The 27102-nt window shown below is 43.0% G+C and overlaps 1 protein-coding gene across 5 annotated transcripts in view; it reads right to left on the bottom strand.

Moving 5' to 3' along the window:
- The window catches only part of RABGAP1L (RAB GTPase activating protein 1 like), a 541073-nt gene that overhangs the window by 292388 nt on the left and 221583 nt on the right, over nt 1-27102 (bottom strand). The window contains exons 14-15 of one of the 5 annotated variants that reach the window (XR_006581398.1): nt 12644-12813; nt 12136-12195 (exon numbers count right to left, since the gene is read on the bottom strand). The exons of 3 other annotated variants lie outside the window; for them this stretch is intronic. Coding sequence is in view for 1 of the 2 variants with exons in the window: in XM_045026100.1 (XP_044882035.1) it covers nt 12790-12813 (24 nt within the window). In the remaining variant the exon portion in view is untranslated. Of the gene's footprint in view, nt 1-12135; nt 12196-12432; nt 12814-27102 lie in introns of those variants that run through there. One more of the 5 variants, XM_045026100.1, reaches the window with a different exon arrangement.

A 27102-nucleotide genomic window follows, 5' to 3' on the forward strand; every position in this document is an offset into this window, starting at 1 on the left:
GGAATGGTTGAACAGCTTAGGGAAGTGGACAGATAACTGGTCCCCTCTCATAGGGTACTGTTAACAGCAGGTATTAAGGGGGGAACATGCACGCATCCTTTCCAGAGCAGTAAGAAGTGCTGGTGAATGAGTTGCGCTTTTTTCCCTCTCCTCCCCAAGACATTCTCCCAGGTGCCCACACACAAAGGCTTGCAGACCCTCTATTTAGACATTACTGCTCCATTTCCTTCCCTAAGTAAATTTACACGCAAAAGCAGACTTTTGTTCATAGTTCAATAGGAATCTGTACTTTCAACGAGACAGATGATTATATGAAACAAAAATATGAGGAAAAAAATTGAAGGTAATGTATGTTTGCTGTTATAATACCTAGATAATTAAAATTAATGCTATCAAGTCCTCTTTTTCACACTACTTAATGGCCCCGATTTTCAAAAATGCATGCATCTGACAGCATACCCAGAATGCCAGATGTGCATATGCAACTAATTATTTACTGAGGGTGGGTCGCCTGCCCAGTGCTAATGAGCCTCCAGACAGAGCATGAGGAGGGGAGATCACATATGTATCCCAAACAAATACTGCTATCAAATATCTCTGATCAGAAGCAAAGGGATGCACATATACCTACAGTGGAGCACCCATAGGGACACTACTCAAAGAAGAACCTCAACTTGTACATAAAAGCCAGAATTTGCATACTAAGAAAAGTGTGTTCCAGATTTACATGGGTTTGAAAATCTAGGCCTATGTTTTTATATGAAAACAATGTTTAGGAAAGTGGACATATGGATGATTCCTCACAAGAGAACAATTAAAACTAGGAATGAAAAAAAGTTGTCCCTCCATTCTCTCAAAACTAACAGGAGTGAAAGACCCAAGTAGGGAAGAGAACTATACCAGTAGCACCACTGAAATCATCCCCAATATTAATTTTTGATTAGTTTTTCTCATAAACCTACATGGTGCCTTGCAATTAAAATGCAGTGTGCCTAAGTTGCTATGGCAGCCGTATTTCCAGAGAACAATAAATTCCTCTAGCTCAGTCATGAATAGTGCTACAAAGCTGAAATGATGTCTGCATTTGAAAGGTTTGTGGGGGATTGGCAGGCGGAGGAAGCAAGAGGAAAATATTTGATTTTTCCAGTTATGAAATAGGTAATAAGTACTTTGAATTACTTTCCCATCCCCAGCAAAGCTCCTGAGGCCCAGGATCTCTGGCTTTTTATCTGGTTTTCTTTTTCCTTATCCCTTTAATAGCTGAAAATATTCCTGACAACCATTTCAGCATCATTCACCTCAGGCAGATTGGCTCAAGCTATAAATAGCACATTCTGCCATCTGCCTTTCTATTCTTGTGCTGAATGCAGTGCTGGCATTGTGTTCACACTTCAGTGATGCCAGGCCTGATGCTGTATAGCCAGCAGCATTAGAAAATAATAGTGCAAGACAGAGATAATGAGGTGAGGAACAGAAATGGTACTACTATAATTAACTGTGTTTTGATATTCACCACTGTAAAGAATTCATACTGGTGCTAAGCGAACCTTAAAAGCATATTTAGCAATATTGTGTATATCCTGTCAGTAAGACATACTAAAGAACAATTCTGCAGTCTAACAGTATTCACTCAAGCAAATTTGCTTCAATCATCACATAATCAGTAACAAGTACAATAACACACCTCAATACTGACCTGTGGCCACCCCCGATACTCCAATCAGGGGAATAAATCTAACCTTGGTGCTACTCTTTTGAAATAAGAGCCAGATGCCGCATTTTTGGGTGGGTTTACAAGGTTTTGTCCCCTCCAACAAGTATCCACCATTATACACAGAGCCAAACTATGGATTTTAGGAAGGTTTCGATAAGATGATTTTCAAATCCCCAAATTTATATGGATATATTTTATATAAAGAACAATATTGCTATGTTTGACTGAGCTGAGCAAGACCCAGGACCTGAGAAACGGGGTTGGCTGGGGGGAGGTGCTCCAAGACCTAGAGGCCAACCTGGCCCCCAATGTAACTTAGAGCAGCAGTTGGTTACAGTTGTCCCCTGCTGGCTGTTCAGGGTTTGCCAATGTAGTGTGCTCCAGACACACCCCATTCCACCGCCTCATGCCCCTGGCCTTCTTTGGCATTCTCTCTCTATATGAGGAGGGAGAGGGGCAGAATGCAGGTGATGTCGAGAAAACTACGCTGGCCTTAGGTCACCCATGCGTTCTCCTATGTCAGGAGAATCCCCAGCTGCCGTGTTCAGGCAGCTTTCCACTCCTACCAGTGACCAGGATCTGGCCCAAAAATTGTGTCCAGGAACATAAGGGAAGGAGTTCTCTTTAGTCTCCCCACACTAAATCTACAAAGCAGAATTCAGCTGCTCATTCCTTTCAGCCTTAGAGATCCATTTACAACAATCTATATTTATGCTTTCAATGCCATCTTTCCAAGGAAATAGGTTAGAAATTTAAGCCCTGACTCAGCAAGGTACTAAAGCATGTGTCTGACCTCAAGGTGACTACTTACATGCATAAAGTTAGACCCCTGCCTAAGTACTTGGTGAATTGGGGCCTTTGTTTTGTTTTTTAATGAAAGCTGAGAATTTTCTTTATCTTTCCAATTCCTTCAAATCAACAGCAGCATGTTTTACAGGGCCAGTGGTTGGCTCTCTCAATTGACTTCAAGATTTGATTGCCAAACAAAGACTGATTTCAGCCAATTTTCTTTTCACATGTGGAGAAATGTCAGCCAAGAAAGATTGGTTATCTCAGCCTAACTTATTCTCATTTCTACATAATCCAGACGGTAACGCAGGACTTCAGAGGTAAAAATTTAGTGTATTAATTCACTGCAGAACTTACTACCCTCCACCCCAAGAACTTTAATAAACACTGGAGTTTACAAACAATTAAGCAATACATTTCACATGGAACTATCTTCATGCATAAAGTAACATTACTACAAAACCACAGCCTGATAAACAAGAGACCCAGTTCTAAAGTTAATAACAATGTTAATTGCAATGGTATTATCACAATTGGGTCTGTGTCTCTTCTTCAGTTGGTTTGGCTTTTAATCGCTGAAACCTATACTTACTTTAGTGGGGCTAAGTGGAAAAGAAATGTCTTTTTTTAAAAAGTGTTTGGGACTTGATCCTCCCCTCATTCTGGTTAATGGCAAAACTCTCATCGACTTCCAACAGAAGTGGGATCAGGGCACTAGCTAAGCAAGCTATCCCCCGAGACCACTTCTGAAATCGTCTGGAAATTGAGTATGGTTTATTAAATTTATTTTTTCCATTTTTAAATGTGTATGTGGAGTTTTTACCAATGCATGTAATTGGATATATGATGCCTTGATTTGCTTTTTTAAATACACTATTGCTTTTCTTTGCGTAAATGTGCCATATTTCACATATTCCCCTTCACTCTTTGTGTACCTTCGAAGCATAATAGCCTTCTGGTAGGTTGCCACCTATCTAAATTAAACTAAATTAAAATATCAGTTACCTGATATCAAATATATTTATATTATTTAAAAGGGTCCCAAAATTATCATCTGTTTTGTTCCATTGGTACTTTCTGTTTTTATCCAGAAAAATTATTTCACTGTTTTAGAACCTTTATTATAAAAATTGTTTTACTCCCAAAGCATAACTGCCTTAAGCCAATTAATTTGATATGGAAACCATGACATTATTGTATTTTCTTTATCATGATAACACGATCTTTGAAGAATGAGAAATAGTTTTAAAGACCTACCTTTTATAAATCCATGTTGGCTGTATCTACTGAAGCTATATGTTGCAAAGTACTGTAGTTAATTCACTAAATCAAGCAAACCTGTTTTTAATATTTTCCTAACAAGTGATGTTAAAATTACTGTTCTATAAGGTGTATTGTAACTTGCACCTCCTTAAATTAATCGACTTAAACTGGCATCTTTTCGGTCCTCTGGAATCTGAACAGTAAAAAAATATCTATTGCCTTTTCCATTAAAATCCCAGATAAATACAGCATGTTATCAGAACTTAGCCCTACCTCAAGTACTTTACTTAACCTATACAATCCAGGAATCTTAAATTTCCACCTACCCTGCATGTGGTAATCCACTGAAAACTTTCAACCCCTGTAAAAGACAGACACTCCCTTTATGCAGAAAAGACAGAATTTTACGACTCCATCATTATTTTTATGAAAGAAGTATTTCCCCCAGTTGTACATTCACATTAGCATGTTATTACATCTTCTTAGTGAGAAGGTAATATATCATTTCTAAAATGATCACCTGGAGTGTCTGAATATAAGTAAGAGGGTCATGTCAGCTGACTTGGTCTCCAGCCTGAGTCCAGACATCTTCACTGCAATTTTATAGCCCCACAAGCCCATATCAGCAGACACAGGCCAGGTGCAGCTGTTTTACTGCAGTGTAAACATACCCTTAGAGCTCTCTTTTTAACAACATCTGAAGTAGAGCACAGAATATACTAAGTCCATAAGATAGGGATAAAACCACAGAACATTCCACGTACACTCAATAGAACTGTAAAATGTTTTGTTCAAAAGAAAAATAATACCACCAGTTAGGTGCAATGCTGGACTAATATGACCAAAACTAATTGGGTTACAAATATTTTAAGCAGCTAAATTCTGACATTAGTATTTTACAGAAGTTCCAGAAGGCTCCTGAATAGGATCCGTTGCACTAGGCAGTGTACAGACATGAAGTAAAAAGAAAAAGAACCATACAATTCTAGTTGCTGACAAGATGCAGCAGGTGGACAAAACAAACACCAGACAAGGTAAAAGGGAAGGATGAGAAAAGAGTGAAATGGGGCTACATTTTCCATGGTAGACAGTAATCACAATTTACCATCTGCCTAGCCGTGGTCAGCCATCAGGGTTTTGTAGGCATCACAAGAGAACAAAAACTGGAACACGTGTATCAATGGCAACAATAATTAAGTTGTAGTGCAATCATTAATATAAAAAATTACATGGCAATGACAGTAGGTTAAAAGTGATCAAACTTTTCATATACCTTGGTCATGATGATACGATGTTATGTTTGTGTCATACACTGTCTCGGAAATAATTTACAATGAATTTTTAGAAGACTCAGTTCTCTAAGTGGATTGCATGTACAAAGAAGCATTAGGCCCAATTCTGTGGTCTCTTTATATGCTTAACTCTAGTTGAACACAATGGAAATTGTGTGCAAACAGCCTGTGGGATCATGCCCATAGAGTATATATTACATTATGGTTTATGGGCTTGGATTTCTTTTTTATAGCAGGAGTAATTCCAACTGAAGTCAGTAGAGTTATACTAATGTAACACTGGTGAGACAGGACAATCAGGTCCTCCATGAGATGCACAGCAAAGTGAGCAACCCAATTAGCACTAACAGATGTTATACACATCAGTCCCAGTTCTGCAAGTAACTGTGAAGATGGACTACTGCACGTGGGTGGAACCCCACTGGTTTCAATGGGACTCTGTACCAAGGCAGAGGTTGTCCTCATTAAGTCACTTGTAGGACTGGGGCTTTAATACTCTATGTTTGGCACAGTAAATTTACCATCAAGTCTGCCTTCTGTACAACACACACATTTTGGACTCCAATTACTAAATGAATTAAAAAGTTAATCTTCAGCTAAAAAGAAAATGAACGTCAACGCTTTCACAAAGCAAATGGAATACCAGCATGTGTTCTGAGCTTGTTTCTTCTCTGATTAAATTACCTGACTCTCCTAGTCCTCTGTGTAATTTCTCTCTCAAGTGGTCCAATAAACAGCATTGTACTTTTTCTCACTTCTAATAATACTGTAATGATAATGCATCCAGATTTTTCTAGTGCACAATAAGTTAACCTTAAATAGAACATGAGAGGAAAAACAAAGACCAATTTTTAAAAAAACAAATCATATAAAATTTATCTCAAGAGCACTTTTATGGAAACACAGAACTTGTCATATCAGATCATTTGTCCACCTAGTCCAGCACTATACCTGTGGCAGTGAACACCAAAGGCAACACTCAATTCAGCATACAGCCCCCGAACCCACAATATAATGCACCTATACAATTGCAACATGTTTTATTCATCTGGAGGGAAAAACAATTACTTAAGACATTCTTAAACATGATGTTCGATCACCCTTCTAATTCTTTGAGTTTGAGTAACTAGAAATATTAACAGTCATTAAATTACCTTTGGGGTTTTTGTTTATTGTTCAATGTTTTTCTGAAGTCCAGTCACTGCATTTGTCTTGACCTCCTGGAGCTTTCAGTGCTACAGGTTGACTATATGTTATCTAAAAACACATTTCCTTTTACTTATTCTAAAAGGCACTGTACTTTAATTTCACTTTTCACAGTAAGCAACATCCTGGGCAAAAAGCCACATCCTAATCCTGCAAACACTTGTGTATTTTAATAACTTTACTCAAATCAGCAATCCCAGTGAAGTCAATGCGACTACTCATGTGAAGACACTTAAGCAAGGTCATAAATATTTGCAGGGTCACAGCCTTTTTGATTACTTCTCAATTTACCGTTCATCATTTTGAAAACCTCAGCCAACTTTCTTAAGTCCTTTATGCCCTAACATTATGCTCTTAGTCTTTTGCAATCTCTTTGTATGCCATAGCTCTACGTATTTTTACCACCTCTCCTTGGGACTTCTTAATCTCTGCTGCATCTTTCTTGAGAGCGTTTTTCCAGGACTCACATGCAGGTATTAAGAGAAGACAGCCTCTCTGTAGACATTTCACTAAGCCAGAACCACTGCGTTTATCCAGATTCTTGTAATGACATGTTATTTGCTTCATCACACAAATGGATAACTGTTTTTTGGTAACACCAGTAAAGGCTATTCCTGGAAATCATGTCAACTTTTTATCTGATGACTCCAGTAGAGTGGCCTTCCCTACCTAGCCTCAACAGAAAATGTCTGCTTGTTTGGGAGAATTACATACATTTCTATTTATAACTAGTTTTAAAAGGATGGCAGGCAGGCAGGCCTGGACAGGGAGGCAGGATTTCTCTGTTGAGTCATCCTGATTGTCAGGCATTTGAACCTTACATATGAACGGCAAGTATAATTACTGCTGATTCACACTACAGATAGACTGTTAACTCCAACCAGGATGTAAGAGGCCCTGTAAGGAAAATTCTACAGCCAAGTTTGGGGAGAAAGATTATGCTTATGTTTGGTTATTATTTGAATGACCAAAAAAGCAAAATTCCAGGGAGGGACAATGTTGGGACTATATGCAGCATGTACACCACTACCTTGATATAACGCCGCTACCTCGATATAACGCCACCCGATATAACACAAATTTGGATATAACAGTAAAGCAGTGCTCCGGGGGGGGTGGGGCTGCGCACTCTGGTGGATCAAAGCAAGTTCAATATAACACGGTAAGATTTTGGCTCCCAAGGACAGCGTTATATCAACGTAGAGGTGTATATTATATATTCTGCTCACAGCGGAATTGGAATTGTATTTGCATACAATGAGACTTATGGACATTCATGGCTATAGCTACTAATAACTGATGCTTTCACAAGAAAGCAACCATCCAGAAATATATTTATGTAACCATACCACATTCCTTTTAAATATATTAGCAAACATATAAGAAAAGCTATGAAGACATGTAAGAAAAGAATAAGACGACATTTTAAAAAAATATTTTAAGAGGGCACTTTCTTTTTCACAAGGAATAAAATAATATTGACATCAATGCCTATCATATAAAACTTATGTATTATTACTTTTTGTGGAGATATATTTCATTAAAGATATGTTAGATGTGATATATCCGATAAGTTTATACCAATCTATTTCCTTTTCTGCAACAAGTTAGTTAGTTTCCATCACAGTGATGCTTCCAGGGCTTGAAGCTAGTTTTGATTGTAAAACACTAGGCCTGAAGCAGTAAAGTAGAGCAGCAGAGAAAAAAGGTACATATCATTACTCTTCATGCTTTAATTACCTTTCTCAACAACCTGGGACTGGCTATTTTTAAAAGATTGCTTCTCACCAGTGATGCTGTAATTACCTTCCCTTGAAATAGATTAGTTCAACCCTACCTATAGAGCTCACTACATATTTAAAAATTCTGAATTCATTTCTGTACAGATATTTATCCCACCTAATTTAATTCAAAACACCAATTTGTATGTTTTCTTAATTTCAGAAATCATGCTGGGAGATGGTTAGGCTCTCAGAATAACAGACACACAAAAAAAGTAAAAAGGAAATAAATATATGTTAGTAAAATGATTTAGCATTACAACAGTTTAATAGTAGGTGATTTTTGTTTATAAAGTGTACTTAGTATCATTAAAGAGATATGGTCAAGTTAAAAATCTTATTTTAAAATAACATTACATATGCTACAAATAAAACTTGATATTAAAATTAAATGTCATTAAAACTATTTCTACTGCTTGGTTTTTTCATGCCTCAGTCTGGACAATTAAAACAAAAGTCAGTTTTACTTTTGTTTACAGTCAGTTTCTAGTCAATTTCACTTTAGACTAAACTTTGGGTTGCAGAAAATCTTATTTGTCAATAACTACAGGTATGGAAATATTTATTGAGAAAACTGTTTTCCACTGGAATTTTTTCTTGAAAAAACACTAGTAACATTTTTATTAATCATAGATTTTTTTATTTGTTTTTTAAAAGGTGGGTTTGTTTTTGTTTATTTTTAAACAAAACCTAAATTTTGGAACAGATTTAATCTGGAATAGATTATATCATTTCAAGCCAACATAATAGAAATGCGTCCCGCATTTCAGTCAAGTTCACTGATGAGATGTTAGATGAATTTATACTTGTGGTGTACCTAAAAAGGAAAATCTCTCTCTATGAGGAACTATAGGTTAATAATTATAGTAGTATGACTAGTATTTCTGATAGAGGATTAACCTCTTTGTGTAAAGTTGGATGTCATTCTCCTCAGTAGAAAACATGGCCAAAATATAAAACATGTATTGGACAGGTTACACAATTGCAAATAATGTGCTAATTCACAATGTGTCATCAGATTTTAACCAATTTATCCTGGTCTGTAGGTCCCTTTAATTGCAGAGGTCAAAAACATCAAGAAAAGTAGCAGGAAGAAATGATGAGGGCTATCTTACAAGATGAAAAACTAACCAATTAGATAGAACAAAGTAATTGGCTAACTGAGACGGAAGAGTGGAAATAGGATGTCAGAAAAACACAGGATAGATAAGTAAATTCTACAAAGACAGAGCAAATACCCAACTGAGAGGCAAGTAGAGATACCACTCTGCATAGAAGATGAAAACTAAGGGCAGCAAAAACTGAGAAGGACAGTTTTAATTTACATCAAATAGTTTGCTGAATTAGATCATAATAGGCTGGGTATCTACACTTTGTGCCTCATTCTGCATACACATGCACAACCCCTACTCACTTCAGTGGGAGCTGAATATTTGTAAATGAGAGCAGGAAGGATGATTCAGTGGTTAGCGTGGGACTCTGGAAACTCAAGCTCACTCCTCTGCTCCATCACAGACTTCCTTTATGATCTCGAGCAAGTCTCTATGGGTATGTCTACACTATGAAATTAGGTGAAATTTATAGAAGTCGATTTTTTAGGAAGCAATTTTATACAGTCGATTGTGTGTGTCCCCACTAAGCGCATTAAGTCGGTGGAGTGCGTCCACAGTACCGAGGCTAGTGTCGACTTTCGAAGCGTTGCAGTGTGGGTAGCTATCCCACAGTTCCCAAACTCTCCGCCACCCATTGGAATTCTGGGTTGAGCTCCCATTGCCTGATAGGGCAAAAACATTGTCGTGGGTGGTTTTGGGTACATGTCGTCTGTCGCCACTCCCTCCGTGAGAGTAACAGCAGAAAATCGTTTCACACCTTTTTTCCACGCAGACCCCATAGCATAGCAAGCGTGCAGCCCGCTCAGCTCAGCCGCCGCTGTTGTCTCCTGGGTACTGCTGGCAGCAGATGGTGCCATAGGGCTGTAGACCATTGTCATCAAACGACCAAACAACCGCTTCCGCTGCCACTCTGCTCTCCTGCTCTGGCTACAGATGGTGCAGTAGAGCTGCAAACCATGGTCACGCTTCCGCTGCCACTCTGCTTTCCTGCTCTTCTACAGACGCCATACCACGGCAAGTATGGAGGCCGTGCAGATCACCGCCGCAGTTATGAGCACTGTAAACACCTCGCGCATTATCCTGCAGCATATGCAGCACCAGAACCTGCAAAAGCAGGCCAGGAGGCGACGGCAGTGGGGTGATGAGAGTGATGAAGACATGGACACAGACTTCTCTCAAATCACGGGCCCTGGCAATTTGGACATCATGGTGGTAATGGGGCAGGTTCATGCTGTGGAACGCCAATTCTGGGCCTGGGAAACAAGCACAGACTGGTGGGACCGCATAGTGTTGCAGGTCTGGGATGATTCCCAGTGGCTGCGAAACTTTCGCATGCATAAAGGCACTTTCATAGAATTTGGTGACTTGCTTTCCCCTGCCCTGAAGCGCAAGAATACCAAGATGAGAGCAGCCCTCTCACATCTCACAAGTGAGTAGCGATAGCCCTCTGGAAGCTTGCAACGCCAGACAGCTACCGGTCAGTCAGGAATTAATTTGGAGTGGGCAAATCTACTGTGGGGGCTGCTGTGATCCAAGTAGCCAATGCGATCCAAGTAGCCAATGAGCTGCTGCTATCAAGGGTAGTGACTCTGGGAAATGTGCAGGTCATAGTGGATGGCTTTGCTGTAATGGGATTCCCTAACTGTGGTGGGGCGATAGATGGAACGCATATCCCTATCTTGAGACCGGAGCACCAAGGCAGCCAGTACATAAACCGCAAGGGGTACTTTTCAATGGTGCTGCAAGCACTGGTGGATCACAAGGGACATTTCACCAACATCAACATGGGATGGCCGGGAAAGGTATATGACGCTCGCATCTTCAAGAACTCTGGTCTGTCAGAACAGCTGCAGCAAGGGACTTACTTTCCAGACCAGAAAATAACCGTTGGGGATGTTGAAATGCCTGTAATTATCCTTAGGAACCCAGCCTACCCCTTAATGCCATGGCTCATGAAGCCATACACAGGCACCCTGGACAGTAGTCAGGAGCTGTTCAACTATAGGCTGAGCAAATGCAGAATGGTGGTAGAATGTGCATTTTACTTACTCGGTTAGACCTCAGCAAAACCAGTATTCCCATCATTATTACTGCTTGCTGTGTGCTCCACAATATCTATAAGAGTAAGGGGGAGACATTTATGGCGTGGTGGGAGGTTGAGGCAAATTGCCCGGCTGCTGATTACGCACAGCCCGACACCAGGGCAGTTAGAAGAGCACAGCAAGGCGCACTGCACATCAGAGAAGCTTTGAAAACCAGTTTCATGACTGGCCAGGCTACGGTGTGAAAGTTCTGTTTGTTTCTCCTTGATGAAAACCCGCCTCCGTGGTTCACTCTACTTCCCTGTAAGCCAATTCCCCTCCCCCCTTTGATCACCGCTTGCAGAGGCAATAAAGTCATTGTTGTTTCAAATTCATGCATTCTTTATTAATTCGTCACACAAATAGGGAGATAACTGCCAAGGTAGCCCGGGAGGGGTGATGGAGAAGGGAAGCACCATGTGGGATGGTGGAGGAGGGGAGGAGAGAAGGACAAGGCCACACTGCACTTCAAAACTTATTGAATGCCAGCCTTCTGTTGCTTGGGCAGTACTCTGGGGTGGAGTGGTTGGGTGCCCAAAGGGGACCTGCCCCCCCACATTCTTGAGCATCTGGGTTAGGAGGTTACGGAACTTGGGGAGGAGGGTGGTTGGTTACACAGGGGCTGCAGCGGCGGTCTGTGCTCCTGCTGCCTTTCCTGCAGCTCAAACATACGCCAGAGCATATCAGTTTGATCCTCCAGTAGCCTCAGCAATGCATCCTGCCTCCTCTCATCACGCTGCCACCGCTCCTCTTGCTCCAGCCATCTGTCCTCACGTTCATTTTGTGCTTTCCTGTACTCTGACATTGTCTGCCTCCACACATTCTGCTGGGCTCTTTCAGTGTGGGACAACTGCATGAGCTCAGAGAACATTTCATCGCGAGTGTGTTTTTTTCGCCTTCTTATCTGCGCTGGCCTCTGGGACAGAGATGATAGGGGGAGCGTTGAAACATTTGCCGCTGCGGGAGGAAAAAAAGGGAGAGTTGGGTTGACCATTTAAAATGGGTTGGCCATTTAAAAGGAGGAGCTGCGGTTTTTGGGTTAACGTGCAGCACAAACCCAACTAAACCCCCGCTCACACCCAATTCTCTGGGATGATCGCTTCACCCCTCCTCCCACCATGTGGCTAACAGCAGGGATGGTTTCTTTTCAGCCACAGGCACACAGCCCAGCAGGAACGGCTACCTCAGAATGTCCCCTTAATAAAATTCCCCTATTTCAACCAGGTGACCATGAATGATATCACTCTCCTGAGGATAAGACAGAGAGATAAAGAACAGATGTTGCTTGACTGCATTCCAGTAGCCTTACTGGCCGCAAATACATCCCAAGTCTTCAGGGCAAATTAATCATTAAACACGCTTGCTTTTTTTAAACCATGTATTATATTTACAAAGGTACACTCACCAGAGGTGCCTTCTCCGTTTTCAAGGTTCGGGAGCCCAAGTTGGGAGGGTAATATCTCCAGGGTGATAAATAGTTCTTGGCTGTCAAGGAGAATGGTTTCTCCGCTTGCCTGCTGTGTGCTATCATCTTCCTCGTCCCCCAAATCCTCATCCCTGTTGCGTGAGACTCCCCTGCAGGGAGTACAGGGGTGGGGTAGTTGTAGGGGCACCCGCTAGAATGGCATGCAGCTCATGATAGAAGTGGCATGTCTGGGGGTCTGACCCGGAGCAGACGTTTGCCTCTTTGGTTTTTTGGTAGGCTTGTCTGAGATCCTTAAGTTACACACGGCACTGCTGCAGGTCCCTGTTATAGCCTTTGTCCTTCATGCCCTTGGAGATTTTTTTCAAATATTTTGGCATTTCGTCTTTTGGAATGGAGATCTGATAGCACGGATTCATTTCCCCAAACAGTGATCAGATCCAGTACCTCCCGTTCAGTCCATGCTGGAGCTCTTTTGCGATTCTGGGACTCCATGGTCACCTCTGCTGATGAGCTCTGCATGGTCACCTGTGCTCATCAGCTTGCCACGGCCAAACAGGAAATGAAATTCAAAAGTTCGCGGGGCTTTTCCTGTCTACCTGGCCAGTACATCTGAGTTAAGAGTGCTGTCCAGAGCAGTCACAATGGAGCACTCTGGGATAGCTCCCGGAGGCCAATACCGTCGAATTGCATCCACACTACCCCCAAATTTGACAAGGCAATGTCGATTTCAGCGCTAATCCCCTCGTCGGGAAGGAGTATAGAAACTGATTTGAAGACCCCTTTAAGTCAATAAAAATGGCTTCATCGTGTGGATGGGTGCAGGTTAAATCGATCTAATGCTGCTAAATTCAACCTAAACTCGTAGTGTAGACCAGGGCTTTGTATCTCCATTTCCCATCAGTAAAATGGGAAAAATCATACTTCCCTACCTAAAAGGGGTGTTGTGAGGATAAATACATTAAACAATCTAAGATGCTCAAATACTACGGTAGTGGGGAGCACATTGCCCCTGGGGGTCCGTGAGTCCAGTCCCCCCCCCGCCCCAAAGCTGGGACTGATGCAGAGCTGAAGCCAGGAGCCCCAGCACCCCCTACCCCACCCCGCTGAAGCTCAGAGCCATGCAGGACTGAAGCCCCAAGTCCTGGCGCTTCCCACGTGCAGAAGCCATAGGCCCATGGGCAGAGTTGGGGGGGAGGGCCACAAAGGTGTTACCCCCTCCAAACTGCAGTGTCTTACCCAGAGTGGGGCAGTCCAGAGGCAGCTCCCTCCCCCTCCCACATACACCCCTCCTCCTCTCCCCCAGCACCCCTCAGGCCAGGTTGTAGGTGGGAAGCCATAGCTGCTGATGGTGCCATGTAGTGGGCAGCTGTGGCATTCCCCCATCTGCTGCTGGTAACCAGGGTTGTGGCTGCTCCTTAGCTTCCTACAAGGGCTTAAGAGCCCTCAACTCTCTTTACAATTCAATGGGGCTAGGAACACTTAGCACCTTGTATGTCAGGTTCTAAGTTAAGATAAATATAAATCAATATCTCCAAATCCAATTAATAAAACCTAATAAAACACTAAATGAAGATATCTGATCTGCAAACGTGTAGATTTAATGGAAAGAAATGAAATAAAAAATAACTCTAATGAGGTTGAGTCTGCGAAACTAACATGATTTAGGATCAAATCAAGTCTGTAAGGCAATGCGTTTGCAGGCCTTTTGTCTTCCCTTCTGGGAGAGACTGCTGTAATTACTGTATTGTCCTGGTCTTGAAGATGGGGATAAGAAAGAACAGAATTAATTTCTAAGTAATCAATGTCAGAGTTGCTAATACCACAACATACATCTCCCTGACATTAACAGAGACTCACGGCCACAAATAAAGTGGAGACAGCTGATAAGCAGCTTATATTTTTAGTCAGCATCTCTAGTGAAGAATGTAGTTTGTGAAACAGAAGGATTGCTGGGATCTTTATCTGGGTGCAACCCTTCTGCAGTTTTTCAACACTAACTTAACAGTAGCAAAGAATCCTGTGGCACCTTATAGACTAACAGACGTTTTGCAGCATGAGCTTTCGTGGGTGAATACCCACTTCTTCAGATGCAAATCACTTGAAGATGCAAGTCACTTCTTCAGTCACTTGCATCTGAAGAAGTGGGTATTCACCCACGAAAGCTCATGCTGCAAAACGTCTGTTAGTCTATAAGGTGCCACAGGATTCTTTGCTGCTTCTACAGAACCAGACTAACACGGCTACCCCTCTGATACTTAACTTAACAGTGTCTGATTATTTCTCCTGTGAAAATAAGGAAAATATCTGTCCCTGTAAACAAGGATATCCAAAGTTATGCATCAAATCCCATTTATGGCATACACTTATCGGTAAAGTAGTCAAATAACTGTCACTCTTTCGAATTCCAGTAATGTGGATTTTATCAAGGCCTTGTAAATCAAAGAATTCCAAAGGCTGATCACATCCTGAGAGTGAAAGCCCTAGGCTATTTAATCTGGATTTTATTTTTTAAATTTCCAGGACTGGCCTTGCATGTACCTGTAGCAGATTAGTTAAATTTACATAGCTATCTAAGTTAATTTACCCCATTTGGGGGGGGAACCTTAAAGAAATTTCTAATTTCCTCCTTTTCTAGTGAGAAGGTTCCGATCACCTGCCAGAAGCTACCACCTACTCGTACATCATCAGCAGAGAAAGTGTCAGCAACAGCACCAGAGGCAGCTGAGGCTCTGACAAAAGCTGTCTCTGGCTGCTGTTGTGGCTCTCTAAGGCCTGGTCTACACTACGGGTTTATACCAAATTTACCAGCGTTAAACCGAATTAACCCTGCACCCGTCCACACAACAAAGCCCTTTATATGGATATAAAAGGCTCTTAATATCGATATCTGTACTCCTCCCCAACGAGGGGAGTAGCGTTGAAATCGGTATTGCCATTTCGGAATGGGGTCAGTGTGGCCGCAATTCAACGGTATTGGCCTCCGGGAGCTATCCCACAGTGCACCATTGTGACCGCTCTGGACAGCAATCTGAAGTCGGATGCACTGGCCAGGTAGACAGGAAAAGCCCCGCGAACTTTTGAATTTCATTTCCTGTTTGCCCAGCGTGGAGTGCTGATCAGCATTGACTGTACGGGAGATACTGGATCTGATCGCTGTATGGGGAGACAAATCTGTTCTATCAGAGCTCCGTTACAGAAGACGAAATGCCAAAGCATTTTAAAAAAATCTCCAGACAGAGGCCACAGCAGGGACTCAACACAGTGCTGTGTGACAAGCGTAACGGAAAGCCAAAGAATCAAATGGATGCTCATAGAGGGAGGGAGAGGGGACTGAGGACTCCAGCTATCCCACAGTCCCCACAGTCTCCGAAAAGCATTTGTATTCTTGGCTGAGCTCCCAATGCCTGAAGGGTCAAAAACATTGTCCTGGGTGGTTCAGGGTATATATCGTCAATTTACCCCTCTCCCCCCTTCCCTCCCCCGTGAAAGAAAAGGGGAAAAAAATAGTTTCTCGCCTTTTTTCAATGTCACCATATGTCTACTGCATGCTGCTGGTAGACGCGGTGCTGTGGCGCTGAACAGCAGCATCCCCTCCCCTTCCTTTCCTGATGGCAGACGGTACAAAATGGTGGAAAACCGTCATCATCCCGTTAGTGCTCCTGGCCGGCCTCGGTGAGGTCGGCCGGGGGCGCCTGGGCAACAATGGGAATGACTCCCGGTCATTCCCGGCAGACGGTGCAAAAGGATTGAAAACCGTCCTCATCATAGCAACTGGGCGGCTGAGCTCCATCAGCCCCCCCCCCCCTTCACGTCTAATGAAGGTTCTGTACTGCCTGGACTATCACAGCAGTGGGAGCCTGCCTCCCCCTCATTTTATGTCACTAAAAAGTCAGTGTTTCTTATTCCTGCATTCTTTATTACTTCATCACGCAAATGGGGGGACGCTGCCACAGTAGCCCAGGAGGGTTGGGGGAGGAGGGAAGCAACGGGTGGGGTTATTGCAGGGGCACCCCCTAGAATGGCATGCAGCTCACCATTTCTGCATTATCTCTGGGGCTCTGACCCGGAGCAGCTGTGCTCTCTGATTCTCTAGTACACTTGCCCCATATTCTAGGCAGGACTGACTCTATTTTTAGACAAAACATAAAGAAGGGAATGACCCGGGGAGTCATTCCCATTTTTCTCCATGCGCCCCCGGCCAACCTCAGCGAGGCTAGCCAGGAGCACCCATGACAGCAGCAGACGGTACAAAAGGACTAATAACCGTCATCACCAATTTCCAATTGCAGATGGTGCTATAGCTGGTAACCGTCACTTTAACATTGCAAAGGCAAATGAATGCTGCTGTGTAGCACTGCAGTACCGCCTCTGTCAGCAGCATGCAGTACACATCTGGTGACAGTGACAAAAGGCTAAACGGGCTCCATGGTTGCCATGCTATGGCGTCTGCCAGGGCAATCCAGGGAAAAAGGGCGCGAAATGATTGTCTGTCGTTGCTTCACGGAGGAAGGATTGAGTGACGACATTTACCCAGAATCACCTGCGACATGTTTTTGCATTGGGATCTCAACCCAGAATTCCAATGGGCGGGGGAGACTGCGGGAACTGCAGCACTCCGGAAATCGACGCTAGCCTCAGTACATGGACGCACACCGCCGAAATGTGCTTAGTGTGGCCGCGTGCACTCGACTTTATACAATCTGTTTTACAAAAACGGTTTATGTAAAATCGGAATAATCCCATTGTGTAGACATACCCTAAGAAAACAGCATGAAAGAAGGAACACCTCCAACAAAGGAGGGCTTCTCGTAGTGAACTGGGGTGGGGGAGAAGAAAAGCAATCTCATCCACAACCTGCACAAAATAGGGAATAGGTAAGAAGGGCAAGAGAAGCTCTCTTCAGAGAAGGAAGCTAGAGTGAACTGTATTGGAAGAACCAGAGTCAGTGAGTAGGATACAAAGGGATACTAGATGGACTGAGTAGCAGGCAGTGAAGTTGGAGTGAATTAGCTTTACCCCACACCCTTGTGAATCCAGCTACAGAACCATTACCACCCACTCAAATCCTCTCCAGATGATCTTTTTATCTGCTGTTGGGAGAAAACCTGGGCCTGGTTTCTCTCCCTCTGTGGAGTTCTGAATCCCCCCGCCCTGAGACAGGACACGAGGGAAAAGATAGGACAGAGGGTCCTATCAAGAGATCAAAGGGCTATCAGGTGGGAATAAGAGGTGGATGGACTTGGCTCAATTCTGCAATGAGCAGAACCATGAGAGCTCAGTGACCTTGCTAATCTCATTGCTTGCTGAACTCCCAGAATCAATACTCTGAGCATCCTCTCTAAAGCAGCTTCTCCCCGCTGCCCCCTTACTGCAGAGCTGTTCTCTATACAGCTCCCATCTATTGTAGGGGCAATAGTGCTTCTTGCCATACCCCCCAGAATGGGAAGTGTTCACTGTACAAATGTCTTTCTTAGAGCAAGAGCACCCGCTTGAGCTGTCCGTGGTGCTCCTGGTCCTAACCTAAGATAACAACTATTAGCAAATCCCAGCAAGAAGCATGGTTTCTCTCTAGAAATGGGGCACTGACCTTCAGGGCACCACATGCGGGTTAAATGAATTATTAAAGCGTGGCCTGTTACTTCTCCACAAACTTCACTTTTCTAAAGTGTGAAAACAGTCAAACCATCAGCCTTTCATTACTATTAAGTCCATGGAATCTTTGATCAATTTAAGTTACTCTTTCCAAGTAATTAATATTACCACAGTATTCGCAATATTCCCTGTTAATATCATGGATATATTAATTAGGAAAAAGGCAAAATTATAAAGATTTGAGTGATGAACTTTATCAGCTCTTCCCTGGACTTCCCTAGAATTCACACCTCCTTTTGCAGTTAGGGATCAAAAAATGGACACAGCAGCAGCAGGGATCTCACCGTGTCCTTGTACAATGACATATTTCCCTGCCCTTGCTCGTCATTCTCATTTTGATGCAGCTCAGAATCCTATAGGCCTTATTTGCAGCAACTGAATACTTTATGTTTCCATTATCATGTTTTTCTAATACAAATCCCTATATATTTTCAGTTACTTTTCAATATGTATATGTTTTTAATAAAAGTAATAGCAACAAAAATACATAATTACTTTTCGTTGTCTTTTAAGACTGCCCAATAAAAAAATTAGTTCTCAGAGTCCTAGAGACAACCATCTCTCTCTTATAAACCTCCTTTTTCTAACCTGATGAGGTAGTTTAGCAGCTTTAAAATTCTAAAGCTTAAGGAATTCCTAACTGTTCTTCCTGCCAGCAAGTAACAATGTAAGAAATGATAAACAGTAAATGGGAGGGCTGGAAAAGACATTCAATAATTACTATTTATTAATCATCTAGCAACAATCCAGCCTTCAATCCAGGCTTGCAGGGTGAACAGTAAATGTATAACCACCTCCTCCAAGAGTCTATCTATACAATAACTCCTGAGTACCTATTTCAATTAAACTTTCATTAAAAATAATGTTTGAGATTGTATGACAAACATCAGGACTTGAAACCTAATGCTGTGGCCCACGATGGGGATTGTAACTGAGCAGATTAATAAACAATGAAACGTTGGCTTACATGTAGTGTTCTGACAGAACTGTCCACAAATGTTCCTTCTGGAGGAGAAAGTACAATTACTGTGCCCTCCATTAACATAAAAAAACACAGTACATTGAATTTGTGTGAAAGCCTAAGGCATCCCTTATCTCAAACAGGAACAAAACAGCACTTTCTTTAAAAAACCCAAACTACAATACATCATCTGATACTATTTTGTGGTTATTTACACAGTTATTAAGAAAACCCAACCTTTTAGATCCACGCAGCATTCAATAAACCGTGTTCTGCTAAGAAGCATTCCCTATATGTATATTAAATAGGCATTTTTGAGCTTCTGCTTGTGTGTTGGTGAAAAGCGACACCTCCTATGATAGTAACTATAAGGGTCCAGTGTCAGCATGTGCCAACTAGTTCCTATATTATCTAATTACGTACACACACACACACGTCATTAAATGAACATGATTAAGATTGCAAAGTCAAGCACTCAATGGTTAGGAAATCTCCTTGTGTGTATGCATTATGATGCTCTGATCATATGCTCTTTTTCAACAGGAACCCTGCTGCATTCAACACACAGGATGGAGCTGTGGTAAGGCTGAATCAGGGTTGTGTAGTGATGGAAGGTGTCGTCCACAAGCAAAACAACATAGTTTTCCCTAGCCTTGTTCTTGGAAACAGCTGAACCTTTTTTGCTGAAGTATTGCAAAGAAGTCAGCCTCTGGCAGACACATGAGATGAAGAATTTCAGCCCAAACAGTTAAAATTTGACAAAGTTATAAGCCACTGAAAACAGGATCTTATACTGGGAACTGTCAGCAGCCATAATAAAGCCTTGATGAGGGGGCAGGGCTAACTCAGGAAGGCCAGAGGTTTAAAGAGCCAGCTCCTAAGTGCAAGCAGGGGACTTGTGCGAGGGAGTTCTCCAGGTGAAGGAGGAAGGACTACATGATCCTTAGGGTGAGTTTGTTTATTGCGTGCTTGCTTACTTGCTTGCTGATTCTAGGAGCAACAAACAGGAGTTTTGCAAGGGAGTTTAGAGAGGGCATGTGAGAGGCAGATATACCTTAAAATATACTCTAAACATAGACCAATAACACCCACCCCCAACACACAAAAAAACACACTGTAAGAATAAAATTAATGCAAGCAGCAGAGTGGGGGCTATCCCGTTAATTGCACTGAATGCAGTATGTATACTATCTGCCTTGTTGGCAGGTGTTGTAAGTGTGCATTCAGTGCAAGCAATTCATGACCCTCAGGGTATGTCTACACTACGGGATTATTCCGATTTTACATAAACTGGTTTTTTAAAACAGATTGTATAAAGTCAAGTGCACGCGGCCACACTAAGCACATTAATTTGGTGGTGTGCATCCATGTACCGAGGCTAGCGTCGATTTCCGGAGCGTTGAACTGTGGGTAGCTATCCCGTAGCTATCCCATAGTTCCCGCAGTCTCCCCCGCCCATTGGAATTCTGGGTTGAGATCTCAATGCAAAAACAGTGTCGCGGGTGATTCTGGGTAAATGTCGTCACTCAATCCTTCCTCCGTGAAAGCAACGGCAGACAATCATTTTGCGCCCTTTTTCCCTGGATTGCCCTGGCAGACGCCATAGCATGGCAACCATGGAGCCCGTTTTGCCTTGTCACTGTCACCGTATGTGTACTGGATGCTGCTGACAGAGGCGGTACTGCAGTGCTACACAGTAGCATTCATTTGCCTTTGCAAGGTAGCAGAGATGGTTACCATCCCTATTGCACCATCTGCCATTGTAAATTGGCGATGAGATGATGGTTATCAGTCATTTTGCACCATTTGCAATTTGAAATTTGCGATGATGGTTATCAATCATTTTGTACCGTCTGCTGCTGTCATGGGTGCTCCTGGCTGCCCTCGATGAGGTCGGCCGGGGGTGCATGGACAAAAATGGGAAGGACTCCCCGGGTCATTCCCTTCTTTATGTTTTGTCTAAAAATAGAGTCAGTCCTGCCTAGAATATGGGGCAAGTGTACTAGAGAATCAGAGAGCACAGCTGCTCCGGGTCAGAGCCCCAGAGATAACGCAGAAATGATGAGCTGCATGCCATTCTAGGGGGTGCCCCTGCAATAACCCCACACGTTGCTTCCCTCCTCCCCCAACTCTCCTGGGCTACTGTGGCAGTGTCCCCCCATTTGCGTGATGAAGAAATAAAGAATGCAGGAATAAGAAACACTGACTTTTAGTGAGATAAAATGAGGGGGAGGAAGCCTCCAGCTGCTATGATAGTCCAGGCAGGACATTAAAGGGGGGGGGGAGAGGAGCGCAGCCTCTCGCTGCTATGATAGTCCAGGCAGTACAGAATCTTTTCTTTAGACATGAAAGGGGGGGGGGCTGATGGAGCTCAGCCTCCAGTTGCTATGATGAGGACGGTTACCAACCGTTTTGTACCATCTGCTGGGAATGACCAGGAGTCATTCCCATTTTTACCCAGGCGCCCCCGGCCGACCTCACCAAGGCCAGCCAGGAGCACTCACGGGCTGATGATGAAGACGTATATCAGTCATATTGCACCATCTGCCACCGGGAAGGGGATGCTGGTGTTCAGCGCTGCAGCACCCCGTCTACCAGCAGCATGCAGTAGACATAAGGTGACATTGAAAAAAGGCGAGAAACGATTTTTTTCCCTTTTCTTTCGGGGGGGAGGAAGGGTGTAAATTGACGACATATACCCTGAAACACCCGGGAAAATGTTTTTGACCCTTCAGGCACTAGGAGCTCAGCCAAGAATGCAAATGCTTTTCGGAGACTGCGGGGACTGTGGGATAGCTGGAGTCCTCAGTCCCCCCTCCCTCCCTCCATGAGCGTCCATTTGATTCTTTGGCTTTCCGTTACGCTTGTCACACAGCACTGTGCTGTGGACTCTGTATCATAGCCTGGAGATTTTTTCAAATGCTTTGTCATTTCGTCTTCTGTAATGGAGCTCTGATAGAACAGATTTGTCTCCCCATACAGCGATCAGATCCAGTATCTCCCGTACGGTCCATGCTGGAGCTCTTTTTGGATTTGGGACTGCATCGCCACCCGTGCTGATCAGAACTCCACGCTGGGCAAACAGGAAATGAAATTCAAAAGTTCGCGGGGCTTTTCCTGTCTACCTGGCCAGTGCATCCGAGTTCAGATTGCTTTCCAGAGCGGTCACAATGGTGCACTGTGGGATACTGCCCGGAGGCCAATACCATCGAATTGCAGCCACACTAACCCTAATCCGACATGGCAATACCGATTTCAGCGCTACTCTCCTTGTCGGGGAGGAGTACAGAAATCGGTTTAAAGAGCCCTTTATATCGATATAAAGGGCTTCGTTGTGTGGACGGGTGCAGGGTTAATTCGGTTTAACGCTGCTAAATTTGGTATAAACCCGTAGTGTAGACCAGACCTCAGAGAGAGAGAGTGGTAGCTCCTGAGGCCAGAGTGGCTGAACTGGAGGAGCTAAGGGAGAGAGAGAGGTACATAGATAAGACACAGTAGAATGGTCCCACCCTCAATCTGATAGCCTCTGTGCTGTTAAGGAGGATGAAAATCTTGGAGAAGGAAAGCATCAAAATGGAGGAGAAGGAAACAATCCCATAGTTGGGATCCGCCTTCCAGATGATGTCATGGTATCCTCTTACCATGACTCAGGGGTAGGCAACCTCTGGCACGGGTGCCGAACGCGGCACACAAGCTGATTTTCAGTGGCACTCACACTGCCTGGGTCCTGGCCACTGGTCCGGGAGGCTCTGCATTTTATTTAATTTTAAATGAGGCTTCTTTAACTATTGTTGTATGTAAAGTAAATAAGGTTTTTTAAATGTTTGTTATATATTATAGACGTATAGAAAGAGACCTTCTAAGAACCTTAAAATGTATTACTGGCTCGCAAAACCTTAAATTAAAGTGAATGAATAAAGACTCGGCACACCACTTCTGAAAGGTTGCCAACCCCTGCCATGACTCTACCCTGCTGTGGGAGGGAGCCCCAGTTACTACGGAGAGCCAAGAAATAGTAATGGGTATTCAATTATTACAAATAGAGATAGCTGGGTTTGTGATGAGTGGGAGAATCACATGGTGAATTGCCTGCTGGGTGCAAAGGCTGCAGATCTCACACTAGACAGACTTCTGTGCAGAGCTGGGGAGGAGCTGGAAGTCATGGTACATGTAGATAGCAATGACATACAGAAAGGTAGGAAAGAGGCCCTGGAGGCCAAATTTAGGCTGCTTGAAGTCCAGAACCTCCATGGTAGCATTCTCTGAAATGCTTCCAGTTCCACATGTAGAGCCAGGAAGACAGGCAGAACTTAAAGCATGGATGAGACAATGGTGTAGGGAAGAGGAGGTTAGGTTTATTAGGAACTGGGGAACCTTTTGGGAAAGGAGGCAGCTATAGAGGAAGGATGGGCTCCACCTAAACCAAAATGGAATCAGACTGCTGCCATGTAAATAAAAAATCCTCTACAATATTTTTAGTAAGTAAGATCTGAGAGAAAGCCAACAAGTGTGGAGCACACAGTTCAGGTGGAGACATTTATTAGGAATTCATTTATTAAAGGGGGAACTCTATATCCTAAATAAAGAAGATAGGAAACAAGTTGGTAAAGTACAGGTATCGAGAAACAGTCAAATGTCAAAGTGTCTCATTTAAATATAGCACATGAAGGCACACGAGTACTGAGAAAATGTACAAATGCTTATTTACAAATGCTTGAAGTCTAAATACTAAGATTAGTGAACTAGAGTGCCAGGCATTAAATGATATAACAGGCACCATGGAAACTTGATGGAATGAGGATAATCAACAGAACATGGTAATATCAGGGTACAAAATACATAGGAATGACAGAGTAGTTTGCACATGTGGGGGAGTGGCACTATATGTGAAAACAAGCATAATGTCTTAATGAAATAAACTGTACCATAAAATCTTTATGGATAGAAATTCCATGCTTGCACAATCAGAGTATAGCAGTTGGAATATACTATTAACCACATGACCAGGATGTTGATGGTGATTGTGAAATACTCAGAGATTAACGAGGGTGTCAACAAGCATGTGGACAAGGGTGATCTGATCAACATAGTGTACTTCAACTTTCAGAAAGCCTTTGACAAAGTTCCTCACTAAAGGCTCTTAAGCAGAGTAGGAAGTCATGGTATAAGAGGGAAAGTCCTCTCCTGGATGAGTAATTGGCTAAAAGATAGGAAACAACGGGTAGGAATAAATGGTCAGTTTTCACTATGGAGAGAGGTAAAAAGCAGATCCTCCAAAGAACTGTATTGAGACCTGTGATGTTCAACATATTCATAAGTGATGTGGAAAAGTAAAGTGACAAATTTGCAAATGATACAAAATTACTCAAGATCATTAAGTCTAAAGCTGACTGCAAAGAGTTACAAAGTGATCTCACCTGACTGGGTGGCAAAATGGCGAATGAAATTCCATGTGGATAAATGCAAAGTAATGCATATTGGAAAAATAATCCCAACTATATATACATACACATGATGGGGTCTAAATTAGATGTTACCTCTCAGGAAGTCAATGTGGATAGTTCTTTGAAAACATCTGTTCAATGGGCAGCTCAGTAAAAAAAAGCTAACAGAATGTAAGGCACCATTAGGAAAGAAATAGATAAGACAGAAAATCATAGCATACCAGGGTTGGAAGGGACCTCAGGAGGTCATCTAGTCCAACCCCCTGGCTCAAAGCAGGACTCAACCCCAGACAGATTTTTGCACCAGATCCCTAAATGGTCCCCTCAGGGATTGAACTCAACCTTGGGTTTAGCAGGCCAATGCTCAAAACCATTGAGCTATCCCTCCCCCTCTATATAAATCCACAGTGCACCCAGACCTTGAATACTGCATGCAGTTCTGGTCACTCCATCTCAAAAAAATGTTATAATTGAAAAAGGTACAGAGAGGGGCAAGGAAAATGTTTAGGGGTATGGAAAAGCTTCTGTATGAGGAAAGATTAAGAAGACTGGGAATGTTCATCTTAGAAAAGAGACGACTAAGGGGGAATATGACAGCAGTCTGTAAAGTCATAAACGGTATGGAGAAAGTGAATAAGGAAGTGTTATTTACTCCTTCATATAACACAAGAACTAGGGGTCCCCAAATGAAATTAATAGGCAGCAGGTTTAAAACAAGCAAAAGGAAGTACTTCTTCACACAATGCACAGTCAGCCTGTGGAACTCATTGCCAGGGAACGTTGTGAAGGTCAAAACTATAACAGGGTTCAAAGAAGAACTAGGAAAGTTCATGGAGGATAGATCCATCAATGGCTGTTAGCCAAGATAGTCAGGGATGCAATCCCATGTTCCAGGCAGGGCCGGCTTTAGGTAGTGTGGGGCCTGATTCAAATACCCGGCGGTGGTCCGGGTCTTCGGCTGCACTTCGGCAGCGGGTCCTTCACTCGCTCTGGGTCTTCCGTGGCAATGAAGGACTTGCCACTGAAATGCCAAAGACCCAGAAAGAGTGAAGGACCCGCTGCCAAAGTGCCACTGAAGACCCAGACTATCGCCAGGTGAGTAAGAACTGAAAAGTTAGGCACTCTTCTGTAGGGCATGGGGCCCTCTGAGGCGCAGAGCCCAATTCAGGGGAATCAGCCTAAAGTCGGCCCTGGTTCCTGGTATCTTTAAACCTCCAACTACCAGAAGCTGAGACTGGATGACACGGGCTAGATCACTTGGTAATTGCCCTGTTCTGTTCACTCCCTCTCAAGTACCTGGCATTGGCCACTGTCAGATGCAGGACACTGGACTAGATGCACCATTGGTCTGATCCCGTATGGCTGTTCTTATTTTCTTACATGTTCTTATGCTAAATGTATGCACAAACAGTTGTGCGAATAAATTAGTCTACAGGCCTCCATCTAAATATTATAGTTGATTGTGAAACAATATTAGTTCCAAAAAAGCTCACTTATTCAGATATTATATTTTAATATATATTAAAATGGTTGAGCAAAGTCATTACAGTTGGCAAGTAAAAGCACTTTTGAATTTTCACTTGGTCTAAGGGAGACAGACACCTAAATCCCACTGAAATTCAATAGAAGCTGGATGCCAAGCCCCCTTTTTGCTCCTTTGAAAATCCCAGCCTTTATTACTAAATTCCATGGACAGTGGGAATGCAGCGTTTGCACTGCAGTACTTACATACAGTTAAACCCTCAAACTAAACATCTATTTTCCTAAAGGGTACTGCGGTTATCTTTTTAACATACTAACTAATATAATATACCACCGTATGCCCTCAGCCTTGTATTACTAGAAGGCCAAGAGACACACCATTCTTCTTTGATTCAACTCTGGTTAGCAAAAGCTCAGTTATGATCCTGGGATATCACAACGCAGCTTGTAAGTAGGAGGAGGAGGCAGGACAGGCAAGGGTGCTGAGAAGGGAAGGAATTGATCCTATGTGAAAAATGCAGCTTCACACCTACAAGAACATAAGAACTGCCATATTGGGTCAGACCAAAGGTCCATCTAGCCCAGTATCCTGTCTTCGGACAGTGGCCAATACCAGGTGCCCCACAGGAAATGAACAGAACAAGTAATCATCAAGTGATCCATCCTCTGTTGCCCATTCCCAGCTTCTGGCAAAGAAGCTAGGGACACCATCCCTGCCCCCAAAGCTTAGAAGGGGTAAATACGTATGGACTTTGTGGTAGTCCCAATATCAGTAACGCTGTGAACAACTTTAACAGCTTCCTTATGCATTTTGGAAACTCCTTAGATGTTTTCATAGAAACCAAACTGCAGTTATAGCAAATGCAATTCTCTGTTAAGGAGATAAATGTCAGCACTTC

This window comes from Mauremys mutica, chromosome 8, assembly GCF_020497125.1.
Source record: "Mauremys mutica isolate MM-2020 ecotype Southern chromosome 8, ASM2049712v1, whole genome shotgun sequence".
NCBI classification, from domain to species: domain Eukaryota; kingdom Metazoa; phylum Chordata; order Testudines; family Geoemydidae; genus Mauremys; species Mauremys mutica.